Source organism: Odocoileus virginianus, chromosome 31 (genome assembly GCF_023699985.2).
Source record: "Odocoileus virginianus isolate 20LAN1187 ecotype Illinois chromosome 31, Ovbor_1.2, whole genome shotgun sequence".
Lineage (NCBI taxonomy): Eukaryota > Metazoa > Chordata > Mammalia > Artiodactyla > Cervidae > Odocoileus > Odocoileus virginianus.
Genome location: NC_069704.1, coordinates 36,142,081 through 36,162,041, shown reverse-complemented (window position 1 = coordinate 36,162,041; position 19,961 = coordinate 36,142,081). Strand labels below are relative to the sequence as shown.

Sequence of the window (19,961 nt, the reverse complement as noted above, 5' to 3'; positions counted from 1 at the left end):
ACCTGGGAAGCCCTTCAGATTCTTGATACAATACAGATATTCCTATCTATCTTTGCACTAGGATGGGAGCTCCCCGGGGACAGGACTTTCCCTCATTCTCTGCTGTATCCACAGCACCTAGAAGGGAGCCTAATGCAAGAGTATGTTAATTATTGACTGCATGGATGAGAATCATTGAGAGGTTTTCTTGTATAATTTTTGGTATCGATACATGCAGAAGAAAACAGTACCAAATAGATGAGCGGCAGCTCACCCTGTGGGCTGTTCCACATCTCCTGGAACCTGGCATTTGGAAACATGTAGGGGCCTTCTTTTTTGCTTGTCATGTTGTCATCATTGTCAGAATGACAGGGGCAAGGCTTTCCATCGGCTGCAGCCGTGGGTGCCGCATGGCACCACACAGCAAAGAATCATCTGGCCCCAAATGCCAGCGCCTGTTAGGACTCACTGATGTGAGTTATGGGGCATTATGGTGAAATGAACAACGTGGAAGCCATCGCCCCATGTGAGAATAAAGCTTCACCAGTCACACTGACGCGAACTTGCTCTAAGGCAGACACTATACGCCACACAACATACCACCAAGTCATGACTTCAAGAGATGTTTTGGTAGGAAGACTTTTTTCAAAGAAGAACATGAGGGACTTCCCTGGTAGTCCACTGGTGAAGGATCCGCCTGCCATTGCAGGGGACAAGTGGGTTCGATCCCTGGTTCCCGAAGATCCCACATGCTATGGAGCAACTAAGCCTGTGCTCTACAATAAGAGAAGCCACTCCAGTGAGAAGCTCATGCATCTCAACGAAAAGTAGCCTCCACTCACTGCATGCAGTGAGAGCCTGCGTGTAGCAATGAAGACCCAGTGCCGCCAAAAATAAATGAACAAGTGAAAAAAATTAATATTTACAGAAATAAGAAAGAAAAGGAGAAATACATGAAGTCCTCCTGGTTCTGTCATAATGGATTATCTCATTCCTCCTCCCTTCTATTAATAAATCTCAGCTTAGCAGCCAGAGTCTTTCCTTGGGGTTTATTAGTAAATCCAAACATTTGACAGAATGGTCTTATTCTTAACAGAATATTTTCCAGAGACACCTCTTACGTTCTGTACAAGTCATTTAAAAAAAGAAGTCCTTTTCCACCTATTTCTGCACTTTCTCAGAACTTCACTTCCCATCTCCATGTGTGGCTGAAGGGGAATAAAGGAAGCCTGCTATCATGAGCTTTGCCCTGGGAATGCAAAGCCCTTTGTGGCTTTCTTGCTCTAGGCGGAAGGAAGTCATTTTTCTCTGCATTATTTCTTCCCGGGCGACTTCTCCACGGCCATCACCTGACATCCTCTGAGGCTCGTTCATCGTTGTCAGCCACCTGCTCCCACCAGGAATGGCTTCAGCTTGGAAACGGTCTCAGATCCTTTTACCAGAGCCAGCTTTCCTTAGCCACCTGGACCCCTTCGATGGAGCTGATGAGCTGTTACTGGAAGTTACTGGTGACCATGGCTCTCTCCTTCTCCCTCAGCCTCTACTCAGACAGTTTCTCCTTGGGTCCATTTCCCAGGGCGCCAGCTCCCACTCAGGCTGGGAGAGTCAGAGGAGCCTCTGCTCAGGCAACTTTAGACTCTATTTCAGGCTCTCAAATTTTATGTCTCAGCTATAGACTTCTTGGGGATCTTCCTGGTGGCTCAGTGGTAAAGAATCCACCTGCAGGCGGCATGGCTTCTATCCCTGGGTTGGGAAGATCCCCTGGAGAGGGAAAGGGCAACCCACTCCAGTATTCTTTCCCGGGAAATGCTATGAACAAAGGAGCCTGGGGTGCTACAGTCCACGGGGTTTCAGAAGAGTTGAACATGACTTAGTGATGAAAACAACGACAAAATAGACTTCTTGAGTTCATTAATCCAACTCCCAGGATAACTTGACCTTGAGCCAAGCTCGTCTCTTCTCCTTTGTCCACCCACCCTGACAATGGCCACTGTTTATTAAGCATCTACTCCTCTGTGTCACTTAAAGGCTAGGTAAGCTTGCTACGTAAGCTTTCTACGTAAGCTCTTTACGTCTCTGGAACCCACCAAAAGCTTGGCCAGCTTGCTTATCCTTGAAGCCAATCTTAGTAGTATCACATTCCAAAAAATTATTAGTCTGCTATCTAAACATAATTAGAAATCATTGAGGGAAATATCATTGAGGGGTCACTTTTAAGAAAAATAGCAACATTTCTTAACATTTTTATAGCCATGTCTTAATATCCAATCGGGTTGACTGCTGACCAAAAATATCTTTACTTGCATTTTTTAAAAAAATTCCTGAAATCCAGCCCATGAAGGCTCTTGTCTTGCTTCCCTCTACTGCTCATGGCAAAATCCCTTCTTTTTCTTCCCTTAGTCAACTCTTTGGCTTCCCAGGTGGTACTACTGGTAAAGAACTCGCCTGCCGATGCAGGAGATGTAAGAGACACTGGTTCCATCTTTGGGTCAGGAAGATCCTCTGGAGGAGGGCATGCCAACCCACTCCAGAATTCTTGCCTGGAGAATCCCATAGACAGAGGAGCCTGGTGGGTTACCATCCATGGGGTTGCAAAGAGTCATACACAACTGAAGCGACTTAGCACACACACGCACAGTCAACTCTTTGCTTCTTCCAGTGTATAATTCAAATTCAACTGCATTGCTTCATGCTCCCCATTACGAAGTTCATGCTACCTAAGTTCAAGAGTTGAGTGGTACATGGAAACCTCCTTAGAAGGTGGAAAAGAGACAGTGTTACATGTTTATAATTTTATGTCTGCTCCTTATATTTATACCACATGTTATCTTATCTAATCCCATCCAAAAATCTCACAATGAAAGAGGTATTCTCCCCATTTTTCAGATGAGGAAGTGGAGGGTCGGTAACCTAGTCATGGCCTACTGCACGGTCTTGCTGGATCCAGTAGATGCCAAAGTCTTGGTGATGTCATTAGTCACCACACTCTTGATCTCTTGAACATTTTTTAATGTGGGTCACTGTCTCTCATAACCCTGACTTGTTATCCAGAGAGCTGGCTTCTATTCATTTACTCATTCATTCATCCCTGAAGTATTTGAGACTCTCCTGTGGGCCAAGCCACTGGGCTTGTCAAGAGGATAATATTGTATGTGAGGTTTGGCTTCCGACCTTGCATTTGAAAGGTTAGAAAGACAAATATCAACCATTGTCTTAGTTCTAATTGGTGAATGTCTGTATTCATTTCTTCTGGCTTCTCTAACAAAGCAACACAAGTGGGGTGAGTCAAAACAACAAAAATTCATTTTTATCACAGATCTGGAGGCTAGAAGTCCAAGGTCAAGTTGTTGGTAGGGCCATGCTCCCTCAGAAACCTGTAAGAGAACAATGTTCCCTTGCATCTTCCTCACCTTGGGTGGGTTCCTAGCAACCATTACCAGTCCCGGGCTTGCAGAAGTATCACTCAGAATGAAAAGGAAAAGTTAAAATTTTACATAACCTCCTGCTCCTTCTGCCTCTGTAACTCAGCTTGCTCCTTGCAAAGTCTGGGTCACCTATGTCATATAGTCTCAGAAAGTGGGGACTCACAATACTAGGAACTGGAGCTTATCTCACTCACCCTTGTGCTGCTTTTTGCAAGCCCCTGCAAGCCTGCTTCATCGTGCCTGTCTGTGTAAAGGTCAGGCATCCCCTTCCCCATCTTAACTGCTGTTCCAGTGCACAAAGCCCCTTAGTTTAAACCAGCCTATTAGCAGCTAGTGTTGCCCACTATAGTCTGTCTATAAAAACTCCATAACCCCTTTGTTTGGGGCTCAGAGCTTAGAGTGTTAACTCCTCTGGGCCCGCTGGCCTAATAAACCTGAGTTCTCCAACTTTCCGAGTGTGGTGCTTGATTTCTCGATTACTGGTTTCTGCAACAAGATCCCCTATCTTCACATGGCATCCTTCCTGGGTGTATAACTCCCATTGCATCTGAATTTCCCTTTTTTATAAAGACACCAGTCATATTGGATTAAGGTCCACTCTAGCTACTTCATTTTAAGTTGATTATTCTCTAAAGACCTTGCTTCCAAATAAGGTCATGTTCTAAGGTCTGGCAGTTCGGATTTCAACATATCCCAGTGGGGAGGGTGGGAAATTCAACCCATAACAGCAACTTGAAAAAAAAAAAATGAAAGTGAAAATCACTCAGTCGTGTCCAACTCTTTGCAATCCCATGAGCTATAGTCTTCCAGGCTCCTCTGTCCGTGGAATTCTCTAGGCCAGAATACTGGAATAGATAGCTATTCTCCAGGGGATCTTCCCAACCCAGAGATCAAACCCAGGTCTCCCGCATTCTGCATTGCAGGCAGATTCTTTACCATCTGAGCCACCAAGGGAAGCCCAACAGCATCTTCTTTGGGAACCCAAGGATGAAACAAACCATCAAGATAGCTCAGGAAGCCTTCCCAGGGGACATCAGAAAGCTTGTTGTTATTGTTCAGTTGCTGAGTCCTGTCTGACTCTTTGCAACAGGCTTTACTGTCCTTCACTATCTCCAGGAGTTTGCTCCAATTCATGTCCATTTCGTTGGTGATGCTCTCTAACCATCTCATTCTCTGCTGTCCCTTTCTCCTTTGGCCTTCCATCTTTCCCAGCATCAAGGTCTTTTCCAATGAGTCGGCTCTTCGAATCAGATGGCCAAAGTATTGGATCTTCAGCTTCAGTTCTTCCAATGAATATTCATGGTTGATTTCCTTTAGGACTGACTGCTTTGATGGGACTGCTTTGATGCAGCTCAATCAGGAGAGGACAGAAGGAGAGGGGACCGGGCATCCTCCAGGGGGGAAGAGCCTCCTGGGCATGGAGAGTAATACTGGGAGATGGCAGGTGCTTAGAATCCATTGTGTGTCAGCATGGGAGATGATCTGGAAAAAACACACAGAGGAAAATTCTGGAGGGCCTTTCATGCCTCATGTTAAAGAGTCTGGATCTTATTGTCTAGAAAATGAGGACCCAGTAACAAAAGTCACCTCCCTAAATGTGCCGTTCATCTCAAAGGGGTAACTTTTAAAGTACAATTTAAGCAGGACTTTATAAAACCAAAGTTTCAAGTTATTAAAATTTTAATTTCTATTATTTTTTAAAGATTTTTTTAAAATATGGACCATATTGTTTCTGTTTTACGTTTTGGTTTTTTGGCCAAGAGGCATGTGGGATCTTAGCTCCCTGACCAGGGATGAAATCCAAACCCTGTGCATTGGAAGATGATGTCTTAACTATGGACCACCAAGGAAGTGCCTATGTTCCATCATTTTGTTTTCATAAGCCAAAGAGTAAGAAGTAAGGAGAGTGAGTTAGATCAAGCCTGGAAAGCAAAAGAAGGCCAGAGCCTCAGTTGGGTTCCCAGAAATCAGACCCTATTGATCTTTGCAGGCAGGAAGCAGCAGTGAGCATGCCCATGAACCTCACCTGGAGCGAGTGATAAAAAAAACAGGACTGGGCAGAGAAAAGAGTTGGGCTGTGACAGGACATGTCACGGGGGCACAGGAGCCGGGATAGGACAGCTCTGCTGGGTGTGAAAGGACAGGGGCTTGAAACCCCCACAGTGACCAGTCACCCAGTATGGAGTGTAACATGAGGCATGGTGGTTTAGTTCCTGGCCATGTCCGACTCTTTCCGAGCCCCTGGATTATAGCCCCCCAGGATCCTCTGTCCATAGGATTCTCTAGGCAAGAATACTGGAGTGGGTTGCCATTCCCTTCTAAAGGCAATCTTCCCAACCAGGGATTGAGCCCAGGTCTTCTGCATTGCAGGCAGATTCCTTACTGTCTGAGCCCTCACACTATGAGGTGGGAGGGGGGATCGGGACGGGGAATACATGTAAATCCATGGCTGATTCATGTCAATGTATGACAAAAACCACTACAATATTGTAAAGTAATTAGCCTCCAACTAATAAAAATAAATGGAAAAAAAATGAATTTCAGATGGAAAAATATGTGACTCGACTCAACAAAAGAGCAAGAAAATGGATTGAGGAATTAGTTGCTCGGGTGATCTTTTTTTCTTTAGAACTAAATTATCCTGGGCATGGGGATAGACATATGCCCCTTGTTTGTTTCTGACCCATAAGAGGAGATGCCAGAGAACAGGGAGAGAGGTGAAGACAGTTTGAGGTCTTCACACTGGTTGACAAAGCCACTACTTTTATGTATTGGAGGAAAAGCCACAGAAATCCCACTGTTTGCACATCTGAAGCTGTGAGCCATGGGCTGATTGGGGGCCTGCCTTTCAGTAGCCCTCACATGGGCAAAAGGAAAGATTTTCTTGTAGCAAAAAAAAAAAAAAAAAAAAGAATCCTGGGCTTAGCTCAATAACAATTGATAAAATTAAGACACCTCCCCCCCAACCCTTTTCTATCGTGTTACATATGGCAATTTCGTGAGTAGGTAAACATCCTATACTATTGTTTTTCAAAGTGATTTATTCATAGAGAAAGAAATATGGAACTCATTAATGACAGTTTATGAGCTGTGGGCAGAGGGCTGATACTGCTGCTCGCACCATTTGGACCAGAAGCTGTGTGGATATGAGAGAGGAGGCAGTGAAGGGGGAGGGGGGGGCAGCGGGGCTGATGCAGAAGCCTCCATGGTGAGATCATGTCAAACCTCGGGTTTTTTCGTTTAAATTGATTCCCCAATTCATTCTAGGGCCCCCCTCCCCTTAAGCCACTTTCTCCCTTCCACCCCATGAATAGAAGTGTCTTCTTTTTTATTTATTTTACTTTTAAAGTTTTTATTTTCTAGTGGGGTAGAGCCGATTAACAATGTTGTACATTTCAGGTGACCAGTGAAGGGACTCAGCTGTATGTATACATGTATCCATTCTCCCCCAAGCCAGGCTGTCACATAACATTGAGCAGAGTTCCCTGTGCTATATACTAGGTCCTTGTGGGTTATGCATTTTAAATATAGCAGTATGTACATGTCCATCCCAAACTCTCTAACTGTCCCATCCCCCCATCCTTCCCCTTGGCAACCACAAGTTCGTTTTTAAAATCTTCAAGTCTATTTCTGTTTTGTAAATAAATAAATCCATTTATATCATTTCTTTTTAGAGTCTGCATATAAGGGATATCATATTATATTTCTGTTTCTCTATCTGACTTACTTCTCTGAGTATGACAATCTCCAGGTCTGTCCATGTTCCTGCAAATGGCATTATTCCACTCCTTTTAATGTCTGAGTAATATTCCATTGTATTTATGTATCACATTTTCCTTATCTATTTGATTCGATCTTCCAGCCTTCCACCTCCTCCTCCTCAGCCAGGCTAATATCATGTGATTCAAAGCTCTAAACCTCTAATGACATGGTTGGTTTTTCCAACAAGGCCAGCCCCCATCATGAGACTTTTCAGGGGCCCACTGTGAATCACTTCATCAGCATAAACCTCAGTCCAAGGAACCCACCAGGAACAATAAAGATACTCTAAGTGATACTTAGGAAATTTCAGGGGTTCAGAGGCTCCCTTCCCAGAAGCAAGGACAAAGAGAAGCCAAGTTCTTTTGTGTACAATATCCTTCTATCAGTACCTAGAGGGGTGATAGTGATGGTGGGTGGAGTAACCATTTGGTGAAGCTTCAGGAGCTTCAGGTTTCCTCCTCTAGAAAGAATGCCTTCTGGTAAAAGCCTGCTCAGTACCAGGCAGCCTCCCGAATAGTACACTTCATACTCTCCCTTACCTGAAGCTGAGATCCATCTTCCTGTGAAAATCTGTTGGATGAAGAGTCTCTTAATGAATTTCCACTATAAGGATCTAGAGTTAACCTTTTCCCAACATCCCTATGATAGAAGTTGGTTGTGTTTTAGAAGGAAACCTAGGGGAAAAAAGTTTGCACCAGTTATGCCCTGGAGAGTTTTACAAACCACAGAGCGAAGAGTGGATACAGTCTGGTTCCTCTCAGAGACTCTGAGTGGAAGAGAAGCTGGATGCAAGGCCCCTGTCCAGCTGGGCAGAAATTCTATTAGTCCATTTGATATGGTGCCTTTAATTCTTATACGGCTGGGAATCTCCATTACCAGAGACTCTCTTCATTTTGAAATTATTTAAAACTTATGAAAAAGTTGAAAGACATGTCTGAAGTCCCATATCACCTACACCCAGATTTCCCAATCATTTAAATGCATCATTTTCCATATGTAGCGGCTCTATCTCTTCATAAACATGCATACACTATGCCCACTATCTTTATTTTCTCTCTGAGGTATTTGAAAGCAAGTTGCAGCAATACTGCTCCATCACTGAAAAGACTTCAGTGTTTATTTCTCCCACACAAGGACACTCTTCTACAGAATTGTGGCCATCTAAAGTGGGAAATCACCATTGCTACAATCACCACTACCATCTAAACCATTTGTTGTTCAGTTGCTAAGCCATGTCCTACTCTTTGTGGCCCCATGGAATGTAACCCACCAGGCTCCTCTATCCATGGGATTCTCCAGGCAAGAATACTTGAACGGGTTGCTATTTCCTTTTCCAGGGGATCTTCCTGACCCAGGGATCGAACCCATGTCTCCTGTGTTGGCAGGTGAATCCTTTACTACTGAGCCACCAGGGAAGCCCTAACCATAGAACCCATTCAAATTTCACCAGCTGGGCCTAAAATATCCATTTTTTCCTGACTGGTCCAGGAACACACATTGCATTTGATTGTCATATCTCTCTGGTCTCCTCCAATCTGAAAGAGTTTCTCAGTCTGAGAGAGTTAAGCCCTTTATTCCATCTATCAGTCTCTGAGGAGACCACTCACCCAGGTCCGTGCCTAGACTCATCATGAACTCAGAGCAGAGATGGCACAGAAATGATGTCCTGTACCCATCTCAGTGTATCAGGGTGGGAGGCATGTCCTCTTTACCATGTTCTAGCACTGGTGAAGTTATCTTTGTTGACCTGGTCATTCGTGTCTGCCAGGTTTTCCTTTGTATTTGATTAGTATCTGAAAGGAGATGCACTCAGACTATGTCAGTATCCTCTGCCCTCCAGCCTTATCTTCCATTGATGAATCATGCCTGAACTAACCAACACTGGGTTTGTTGGCAGTGATTTTCTATTTCCATCCTCTCTTCTACATTTCCTAGTTAGTATTCTACTCTAAAGAAAAGCATCCTCTTCTCCCCCATTTATTTACTTATCTGTCCTAGATTCTGTTTTATTCTGTGGACACACTCCACCATGATAGACTTTAATGCTTATGTCCTCCCAGACTTGGCTTGCCCCTGTCCCTTTAAGCTGATACTGGTTCCTTGTTATGTGTCCCCCAACATTCTCTAAACACTTCCTTTTTCTCTAGTACAAAAAGGTATTCCAGGCTCATCTCATACCTTCTTTGCCCCAGCCGGGGAATCAGTATTTCTCCAAGGAATCCTAGATCTGTTTAGTACAGAAGGGTATTTGGAAAGTAAGACTGGGTGTTTGGTATCCAACTGACTATCAGGGTGTCGTTGGTCCTAGGTTCTCTCAGTAAACAGACCTTTCTCTTTCAAACCATGTTGTTGTGTTTGGTTGCTAAGTCGTGTCCAACTCTTTGTGACCCCATGGACTGCAACATGCCAGGCTTCCCTGTCCTTCACTATCTCCCGGAGTTTGCTCAAACTCGTGTTCACTGAGTCAGTGATTCCACTCAACAATCTCATCCTCTGTCATCCCCTTCTCCTCCTGCCCTCAATCTTTCCCAGCATCAGGGTCTTTTCCAATGAATCATCTCTTTACATCAGGTGGTCAAAGTATTGGAGTTTCAGCATCAGTCCTAATTGTTAAAATTAGGAATAAATTTAACAAAAGACCTGTAAAACCTATACACTGGAAACTACAAATTATTGCTGGCAAACATGAAAGACAAGCAAAATAAGTGGAGAGATATACCATGTGTGAGGTTTGGAAGACTCCATGCTGTTAAGATGCCAGTTCTCCCTCGCTAAGCTATAGATGTAACACAATCTCAATCATAATTCAGAAGATATTTTAAATAGAAAGTGACAAACTGATTCAAAAATGCATATGGAGATGCAGAGACCCAGAATAGCACAATAATCTTCGGGAGGAAATGGCGGAAGGCTTATGCTGTTTGACTTCAAGATCTCCTCTAGGGACGTCCCTGGAGGTTCACTGGTTAAGAATGGTGGTTTAATAAATGTCTCCACTAATATGAAAGATGAATAATAATTGTAATTTGTTCATAGTAAATAAATTATTTCTTTTTATTGTTAAAAAAAGAAAAAGAATGGTGGTTTGGTGGTTCACTGGTTCTCTGGTCTGCCTGCCAATGCAGGAGACACAGGTTCGATCCCTGGTCTGGGAACTAAGATCTCACATGCCTTGGCACCACTAAGTCTGCCCATGGTGACTACTGAAGCACAGGTACCTAGAGCTCCTACTCCAAAACTAGGAAAAGACACCACAAACAGAAACCCACGTACTGCTACTAGGGAGGACCCCCCACTCACTGCAGCTAGAGAAAGCCAGTGTGCAGCAATGAAGACCCAGCACACCAAACTAAGTTAAATAAATAAGTAAAAATTTTAAAGATCTTATCTAAAGCTACAGTAATGCAGACAGAGTAGCACTGGCATAGTGCAGGCAGAAATCAATAGAACAGAACTGAGAGCCCAGAATTTATATGGCCAGCTGATTTTGACAAAGACAGCAAAACAATTCGATTAGGAAATGAAAATCAACAGCCAATGCTGAATAACCATAGATCTTTATGATAAAAAAAATTTATTTGACCCCTACTTCACGCCAGACACAAGGGTTAACTCAAGCTCAATCACAGAGACAAAGGTAAAAGCTAAAACCATGATGTTTTTGTTTTATAACCTTTTTAAAATCAATTAATTTTTGGCTGCATCAAGTCTTGGTTGCTGCGTGCGGCCTTTTCCTGGGTTTGGGGAGCAGGGGTTCCTCTCTAGCTGCAGTCTGCAGTTTTCTCTCATTGAGCATGGGCTCCAGGGAATGAGGACTCCAATAGTTGTGGCACGCAGGTTTAGTGTCCCCCTGCACATGGAATCTTTCCAGACCAGGGATCGACCCCATGACCCCTGCATTGGCCACTGGACCACCAGGGAAGTCCTAAAGCTATGAAGTTTATACAAGAAAACAGGAGAATATATTCATGATTTGGAGACAGGCAAAGATTTCTTAAGATGCAAAAAGCACTGACCATAAAAGAATATTTGGGTAAATGAGACTTTATTGAAAGATACTGTTAAGGAAATAAATACTAGGCACAGTACAGATCTGGGCTTCCCTGGTGGCGCCGCTGATAAAGAATCCACCTGCAATGCAGGAGACCCTGGTTCGATTCCTGGGTCTGGCAAGATCCCCTGGGGAAGGGATAAGCTACCCACTCCAGTGTTCCTGGGCTTCCCTGGTGGCTCAGCTGGTAAAGAATCCACCTGCAATGTGGGAGTCCTGGGTTTGATCCCTGGGTTGGGAGGATCCCCTGGAGAAGGGAATGGCTACCTACTCCAGTATTCTGAGCTAGAGAACTTCATGGACAGAGGAGCCTGGCAGGCTACAGTTCAAGGGATCGCAGAGTCAGACATGACTGAGTGATTTTCACTTTCAATTTCTTTCACAGTACAGATCTAGAGAAAATATTCATAAGACATATGCAAAGTACTTTTATCTAGATTGTATAAGGACCTCCTACAATCAGTAAACATACACACACAATGGACAACGAATTTGAATGAGTACCTCACAAAGGAAGATATATCAATGGTTATAAGCAGATGGAAGAGTACTCAATATTGTTAGTCTTCAGGGAAATGCAAATTAAAAGCACAATGGGATACTATGCATACTCACTAAAATGTCTAATGTTAAAAACATTTATAACACCAAAAGTTGGAGAGGATGTAGTGTGATAGACATCTCATATGTCATAATATATATATATAAAATGGAATCATCATGGCGATCACTTATAAAGTTCATCTACCTTTGACCCAGTCATTTCTCTCCTAGGTATTTGTCCAGAGGAAATGACAACACACATACTCAAAAAGACTTATACATTAATGCTCATAGTAATTTTATTTACAATAGCCAAAAATGAGAAATAACCTAGGTATTTAGCAACAGGAGGATGAATAATATATACGAAATGATTCCAATTATATGAAGTTCAACAACAGGCAAAACTAAGTAAAAGTGGGAGGAAAAAATTGTTGCCTAGAACCAGAAGTAGGAATGTGCCATGAAAGTTGACTGAAAAGGGATATGAGGGAACTTTCTGGAGATCTGGAAATATCTTAATTGGTATGTGGGTTGCACAGGTGTGTTCATGTGTCAAACTATGTAGCTAAACTTTGTGTCTTTAAATTAATATGAATTTCACTGTGAAAGAAGAACTGTAAAAATTGACGATAGTTGAGTGGTGGTTAAGTAGTAGATGGTGGTGGTATAGAAGAAGTAAAAATGGCAAAATGTTAGTAACTGTTGAAGATGGGTGGGGTATACATGGGGATTTATTATACTAATCTACTGACTTCTGTCTTCTTCATATATATTTGAAGTTTTCAATATTCACAGGGGTCTCAGACTGGGTGGTATGTACTACAAAGATACTCAACAGAGATTGATTAGTGCTTGTGAGTTTTTTCATTTGCCTTTAGAGTACTTTTTACTCCATCAGGAGTGGGCTTGATTAACCAATTATGTGTGGAACTCCATGAGAAACCTGAATTAAAGTGGAACCAATGTGATTTCAGAACTAGACAGGACTTTATAGATGGTGGTTTTCCAGGCTGCTGTCAATGGGCCTCTTAATCCAACTCAGGCTCCAGGCCAGGAAGCTATGGCATCAGGCTGTGGGGTGGGCTGGCTTCTGATCAAGAAAGCAGGAATACAGAGGGCACCTAAATTTTGTCAATACTCTGTTTCTGGTGGCCATGCTTCTTGTGCAGAAATGGTGCCAATTAATCCCTAATATAAGTCCTTCCCTTCTATCTTACCCAGCCTACCTTTCCATGAAGCAACTTGATCTAGTACTAGTCCTCAGAGTCCAGGGTTCAGAGTCCATATTCCAGCTTAATGCCATGAGCTGTGTGATCTCCATTAAAGTGAAGTGAAGTGAAAGTCTCCCAGTTGTGTCTGACTCTTTGCAACCCCGTGGACTATATAGTACATGGAATTCTCCAGGCCAGAATACTGGAGTGGGTAGCCTTTCCTTTGTCTGGGGGATCTTCCCAACCCAGGGATCAAACCCAGCTCTCCCGCATTGCAGGCGGATTCTTTACCAGCTGAGCTACAAGGGAAGCCCAAGAATACTGGACTGGGTAGCCTATCCCTTCTCCAGGGGATCTTCCCCACCCAGGCATTGAACCTGGGTCTCCTGCATTGCAGATGGATTCTTTACCAACTGAGCTATCACGGAAGCCCCTGTGATCTCCATAAGTTTCCCCATCAGCCAAATGGGGATGTAACACCCGCCCCCTTGTGTTGCACAGATTCGGTGAAATAATGTGTGCACAGTTCCCAGAAATGCCTGCTGCAGAGGCTTGGTAATGCTGGCTAAATTGGAAGCCATTCAGAGGGTGCTTCTTACCTGGTCAGTGCTCGGTAGTTATGGCTTGGTTGGGTTGGAATGAAATGCATAAGCGTGGAATCCATGCTCTTTGCTCACTGCATTTTCTCCTTTGCTTCTCCTCTCAGTTCCTCCTTCCCTGTCTGATTTTGCAAACTTGTTCGTCCATCACACAGAGCCTCCTGTGTACCAAGCCTTACACTAAGTGATGGTGAATCAGAGACGAATAAAGCGTTTAAGTCAGAATCCCACCCTAGAGAATCACACCTCCGGGGCTCTGTGAGGACTGTGGGAGCCCAGAAGGGCATACCCCTGAGTCAAGCCCTCTCTCTTCTCCTCTGTAGGATGTCATCGCCTCCATCCTGCTGAGCGGGCGGATCGGGCCCAACATCCAGCTGGCTGACTGCTATGGGCTGAGGCTGAAGCACATGAAGTCAGACGAGATCCACTGGCTGCACCCGCTGATGACGGTGGGGGAGGTGCAGGACAAGTATGAGTGTCTGCACGTGGAAGCCGAGTGGAGGTAAGAGAGGAGCCGCAGGTTCTGAAATGGGGCAGGGGGAGATGAGGAGTAGGCAGCCCCTGGTAGGACCAGCTTCCCTCTGTCAACCAGAGAGACTGAACTTCTTGTCCCAGGTATGACCTTCAAATCCGCTACCTGCCAGAAGACTTCATGGAGAGCCTGAAAGAAGACAGGACCACGCTGCTTTATTTTTACCAACAGGTAGAAGTATTTTATCTTCCGGTCCCCTGGGTCCTATGACCATCCTCTCCTGGGAAGATGGAAAGACAAGGCTTGCATTTTGAAGGTCCCATTCAGGAAACTTCTCTCGGGGACATTCCTTGGTCCCTGGTCAGCTATCCAAACCTGCTTCCCTCACACCTGAGGGCAGAATGACCCCTCCCCATAGGCACAGGGCCTCTTGGATTTTCCTGGTGGCTATCTACTGCCCAGAAGACCTGGCTGGGGAAGCAGGCAGAGCAAGTCCAAAGAGAAGGGAAGCAATCATAGCACACAGGCGCGGCTGTCTGACACACCTGGTTTCTAGCCCAGTTTTGCCACGTTCCAGCCTGAAACCCCTGGGGACCTAATTTACCTGCATGAGCTTGTTTCCTCTTCTATAAAAAGGGGGTGATAAGAAGAATACGTACATTACTGGGCTGCCATGAAGACCTAACGATAGTACTAGCAGTGTACTGGTAAACCAACTCTCTGATTTGTAGTGCTTGCCAATCTCCGTGTTTGTAAATAACCCCTGGTAGCTCAGGCAGTAACGAATCCACCTGCAATGCAGGAGACCTGGGTCCGATCCCAGGGTCCAGAACATCCCCTGTAAAAGGAAATGGCAATCTACTCCAGTATTCTTACCTGGGAAATACCATGGACAGGGGAACCTGATGGGCTACAGTCTGTGGCGTCACAAGAGTCAAACACAACTTAGCAACTAAACTAAATCAAGTTCTCCCATCTTGGCCTCATTTCAAAAGACTAACATATCAAGCAGCTCACAAAATTTTGGAAAACTTAATAGCTGACTTCCGTGAGCTGTTTGGAGCTCACCACACTCCTGGCTGCAGTGCCCCTGAGGTGCCCAGCACAGACGTGGCGGGGAATAAGCACCGCATGCACAAGAGCCGCCGCGGCTGTTTTCTGTCTGGCCTTTGCCCCAGGCTCCATCTCCTTCCTGGTCCTCTAGTGGCCAAGCCAGACTTTTCTTGTATCTTGAGTGACATCCGTCACTACTTACCAACAAGGCTTTGGGTAAATTATCGCATGCATGTATGCTGTCGCTCAGTCGTGTCCACCTCTTTGCAAACCCAAGGACTGTAGTCCGCCAGGCTCCTCTCATCTCTCCAGGCTAGAATACTGGAGTGGGTTGCCATGCCCTCCTCCAGGGGATCTTCCCAACCCAGGGGTCAAACCCTCATCTGTGTCTGCTTCACTGCAGGATTCTTTACTGCTGAGCCATCGGGAAGCCAGAATAAATGACGACCTCCTCCCCCCATTCCCAGTTTTTTTATCTCCAAAGTGAGGGGTGGGAGAGGGGAACCTGAACTTCCTGCCTTGTGGACCCTTGAAAAAAAAGTGCTATGAAAGTGCTTCAAAAACTCGATCGCGCCTGTGGGAGCACAGTCAGCACTACCCAGGGCACCTCCCCGTCCTGCTATGCAGTTGTGCATTTGTCAGGGGAGGGATGAGAGACCACTCAGGGCAGCAGGATGGTGTTCAAAGCCCCCTCCACCTCCTGGGGCCTCTGTTCATCTCAGGGAAATGGGGAGCGAGGGCGGGAGTCTGAACCGTGGCCTTTCTCCCTGCCAGCTCCGGAACGACTACATGCAGCGCTATGCCAGCAAGGTCAGCGAAGGGATGGCCCTGCAGCTGGGCTGTCTGGAGCTCAGGTAGGTGGCCTCCGGGCCACTCCAGGGAGAGTGCCTGCTCCTTCCCTCCTCCACTGGGCTCTCGGCCAGCTTGGACTCTCCTCCAGGGCGGGAATGCGAGAGCCGGAAGGGGACAAGTGGTGGTGGACAGACGGTAAGGCCCCGAGGTGCTCACTGTCTGGCCCTGGGAAGAGAGGCGCCAGCCCTCTCTCTGGTCGGTGTCCCCTGTCTGCCTTTCGCTGCCACTGCTCTTGCCTCCAGGCTCCGGCTTCTTCTGTCTACCTGCCATCCAGGTGATCCAGTAAACGTTCCTCTGAACAGTAGGCAAGCTTCTGGGAGATACTCGAATGGGAGATACTCAATTCCATCTGTGTTGCTCACTGCTGTATCCCCAGCTCCAGTAGATGCCAATAGATGTGTACAGAGTTAGTAAATCATCCAGCTCAGACACTCAGTCGTGTCTGACTCTGCGACCCCACAGACTGTAGCCCACCAGGCTCCAATGTCCGTAGGATTCTCCAGGCAAGAATGCTGGAGTGGGTTGCCATTTCCTCCTCCAGGAGATCTTCCCAACCCAGGGACTAAACCTGCATCTCCTGCATTGCAGACAAATTCTTTACCACTGAGCCCCCAAGGAAGCCCCCAAGGTTGTTCGCTGTCCCTCAACATTCATAGAAAACCTCCGAGCACGCCTGTGATGCACACCTTGATAACAAGCAGTGTGGCCCTGGGCTCTTCCTTCAGTGCCCACTCAAGGGTCTCTCCGTCTCAAAGCCTCCCATTCCCCAGGCCCACCCCACCTACCCTTCCCTGCGTGGATTGGCTACAAGGCCGTGTGTATGCACCACTCTGTCAGATGCCAAGTGGTTCATGTGCCCTCGTCTGAAATCCATCAAATCCTTGAACTCAGGGTTGGTGCCGCCTTCTCCTGGCACACAGTGAGGGCACAGTATGAATTTGAATGATTGGGTAACTGTGAAAGATCTAAAGACCTCTTTGCTGGTAGACACGCACTGACATTTATTTTGTAGAGTTACTTAACTGCATGCAGCATGCCAATATGGTCAGTTACCTGGAAGTACATTTTTTTGCAGCTCACCCAGCCCAGGGGGTGTTGTGGATGGCCACACTGCCTTGTACAATGTGGAGTATTTGGAACATGTAGGGAAGGAGAAGAAATGACTAAAATCATTTGAAATTCCATTAACCAGAGATAACCTCCATTAGCAGAGTAGCTCCAAGTTAGGTTTTTTCCAATGCATTTTTTTCCTCTAAAACTGAGACCATAATTATTACTACTTATCTATATTGACAATATGTTCAAAAATACTGTTTATTAAAAATTGTTAAGGACATAGCACTACATGTTTTAAGTTTTTATTGTAGATCTCTTCTGTGACTTCATGCTTTAGATATTCTTCTCAGTGCCATGATTTGAGAATATTTCCCTAGCTTTTCTTCTAGTTTTTAAAATAACTTCATTATTAACATTTTCCCTTTAATCTATCTAGAATAAATATTTAGAATAAAGTGTGAGATGAAGGTCTAACCATACTTTTTCCTAAACACTGTGAATTTTGTAAATTTATTGCTTATGAATCCTAAGTTACTTGCCCTTCTCTGCTTATGGTATCAGCAGCATAAAACTATTCCCAGATGTGCGCAAGGACACCTGGGTTAGAGCAACACTGAGTTACTAATGTATGATCAGGAGTGGGGCAATGTCTGCAACAGTTGAAGAAATTACTAGACACATGATCCAAACAGGGAAGGGAAGATAAGACAAATAGTATTGTCTCCACATAAACAATTATTATAAATAAGTAATACATTAAAATCTCCATGAAGACATACATTTTAAAGGAAAAAAATCAAACTTAAAGAATATGTATAAAAATTTAATTGCACATGTAAATCCATGGCTGATTTATGTCAATGTATGGCAAAAACCACTACAATGTTGTAAAGTAGTTAGCCTCCAACTGATAAAAATAAATGGAAAAAAAAATAAAGTCACATAGAGAAAAATCTGGGACATTAAGATTAAAAAAAAAATTTAATAGATGTCACCCCAGGTGGTAGTATTATGGATTTGTTTTATTTTCTTCTGCTCCATAAATGCTAAAGTGTTTCTGTGTACTATATTTTATAATTATTTGCATGCATACACGTAGATTTTCAGAGGTAGCAAATGAGGGGAAAGAAAGTCACAAAGGGAACACAGAACCTCAAAGGTGGGTATCGGTGTTCCTCAGCTATAGGTCGAGTGTTGGCTGCCTTGGGTCATTTATTTTTAGAGACCACTGGTAGAACCCTGTCCTCCTCCTCTGCCCACCAACTGCATAAGCCAGAGGTGGACATCCCGGAGTACAGCTGGAGTCTTTCCTAGGAAGGAAATTTGTGGGTTTTCTAAAATTCATAGTTTTCTAAATACTGAATGTTTCGCCTCTCCTTCCTTCTCCCTCCCAGTGGTTCCCACATCCGGCAGGGGAGGGTGCTTCTGGGCCAACATGTGGGCATTGGGTGGCCCAGCTCTGATGGCCCCGTTCCCCATGGCTTCTCTCTCTGCAGGCGGTTCTTCAAGGACATGCCCCACAACGCACTCGACAAAAAGTCCAACTTCGAGCTCCTGGAGTAAGTTCTGGGACTGGCTGCAGCCTCTCCTCCCCTCCTCCTCCTGTTCCTTTTGCTCCCCTCCCACACAACCCCCCCAGACCAGAGCCAGGCAAGGGCCACCTCCCTGCTGTGTTCATCTTTCCCTGATCGGCCCGAAGTCCTGAGCTGCGGATACAGAAAGTATTAGTCACTCAGTCTTCTCCAGTTCTTTGCAACCCCATGGACGGTAGCCCACCAGGCTCCTCTGTCCATGGAATTCTCCAGGCAAGAATACTGGAGTGGGTTACCATTCCTTTTTCCAGGGGATCTTCCTGACCTCGGGATCGAAACTGGGGCTCCCGCAACACAGAAAGTTCCTTACCATTTGAGCCACCAAAGGGGACTCAAATGCTGCTTTTCCCCCCTTACTTTCAGGAAAGAAGTGGGCCTGGACCTGTTTTTCCCAAAGCAAATGCAGGAAAACTTAAAGGTGAGGAAACCAGTGGATGAAAAGCCCAGAAAGACTCCCTTCGTGTCTCCCTTATGTCCCCCAAGGATTAGATCTGTAAGGGATGGAGCTGGGGACCCTTGGGGAAGCCAGGGTGTCTGTGCTGCCTTAGGCCATCTGGACCTGGGACTGCTCCATGCATCCCGTGGGCCCGTCTGTGTCCGGGAATCAAGAAACCCTACTCTAGTTCCACATCAGAGGCCAGTTAGCTCTATGACCTGAACACCAGGGATGCTACCACCCCTGCCTCCCTCCCAGGGCCATGGTGAGCTCCCTTGAGACCACAGGTGTAAGAGATCACCACTGCCCTCACGGTCTACAGAGGCCTAAGGACTGTCCTACAGCAGCGCGCAGGCCTGCGGTGAGATCCTAAGGGAAGGAATCAGGCCCCACTCACCCCTGACCCTCTCGCCCAGCCCAAGCAGTTCCGGAAGATGATCCAGCAGACGTTCCAGCAGTATGCCTCACTCCGGGAGGAGGAGTGCGTCATGAAGTTCTTCAACACCCTCGCAGGCTTCGCCAACATTGACCAGGAGACCTATCGCTGTGAACTCATTGTAACGCCGCTCTCTCTTCATTCTCCCCCTGACCCAAATCCCAAGCCTTTCAGGAGAGCAGGCCACGAGGGCAACTCAGGGTGGGAGTGGGGGTCAAGACAACCCTCCAACCTGCTGCTTGTAGGTTCTGTAGCACCAGGACCTCCCCCAGTGTATCTGAAAATGCAACTAATGCTAAGCCACTTGCTTGCAGAAGGGAGCTGAAACCTTGGCTCCAACTCTGGGAGGAGGTGGGCAGTGCTGGCAGAGTGTTGGGAGCAGGGTGATCTGTATGGTGGGAGGTTAGGGTGGAAGGAGCTGGAGGGCCCAGGAGACATGGCTTGTGTCTAGCTAGTGAGCTGTTTTCAAGCCTCTGAAATACGGGCGGGCA

At 45.6% G+C, this 19,961-nt stretch overlaps 1 protein-coding gene across 2 annotated transcripts in view; it reads left to right on the top strand.

Annotated features, from left to right (window-relative positions):
- PTK2B (protein tyrosine kinase 2 beta) overlaps positions 1-19,961 on the top strand; it is a 133,134-nt gene that overhangs the window by 83,369 nt on the left and 29,804 nt on the right. For both annotated transcript variants that reach the window (XM_070459622.1, XM_070459621.1), the window contains exons 3-8: positions 13,897-14,075; positions 14,189-14,276; positions 15,873-15,952; positions 18,503-18,565; positions 18,962-19,016; positions 19,451-19,591. In XM_070459622.1, coding sequence (XP_070315723.1) covers positions 13,897-14,075; positions 14,189-14,276; positions 15,873-15,952; positions 18,503-18,565; positions 18,962-19,016; positions 19,451-19,591 — 606 coding nt within the window. The remainder of the gene's footprint in view (positions 1-13,896; positions 14,076-14,188; positions 14,277-15,872; positions 15,953-18,502; positions 18,566-18,961; positions 19,017-19,450; positions 19,592-19,961) is intronic.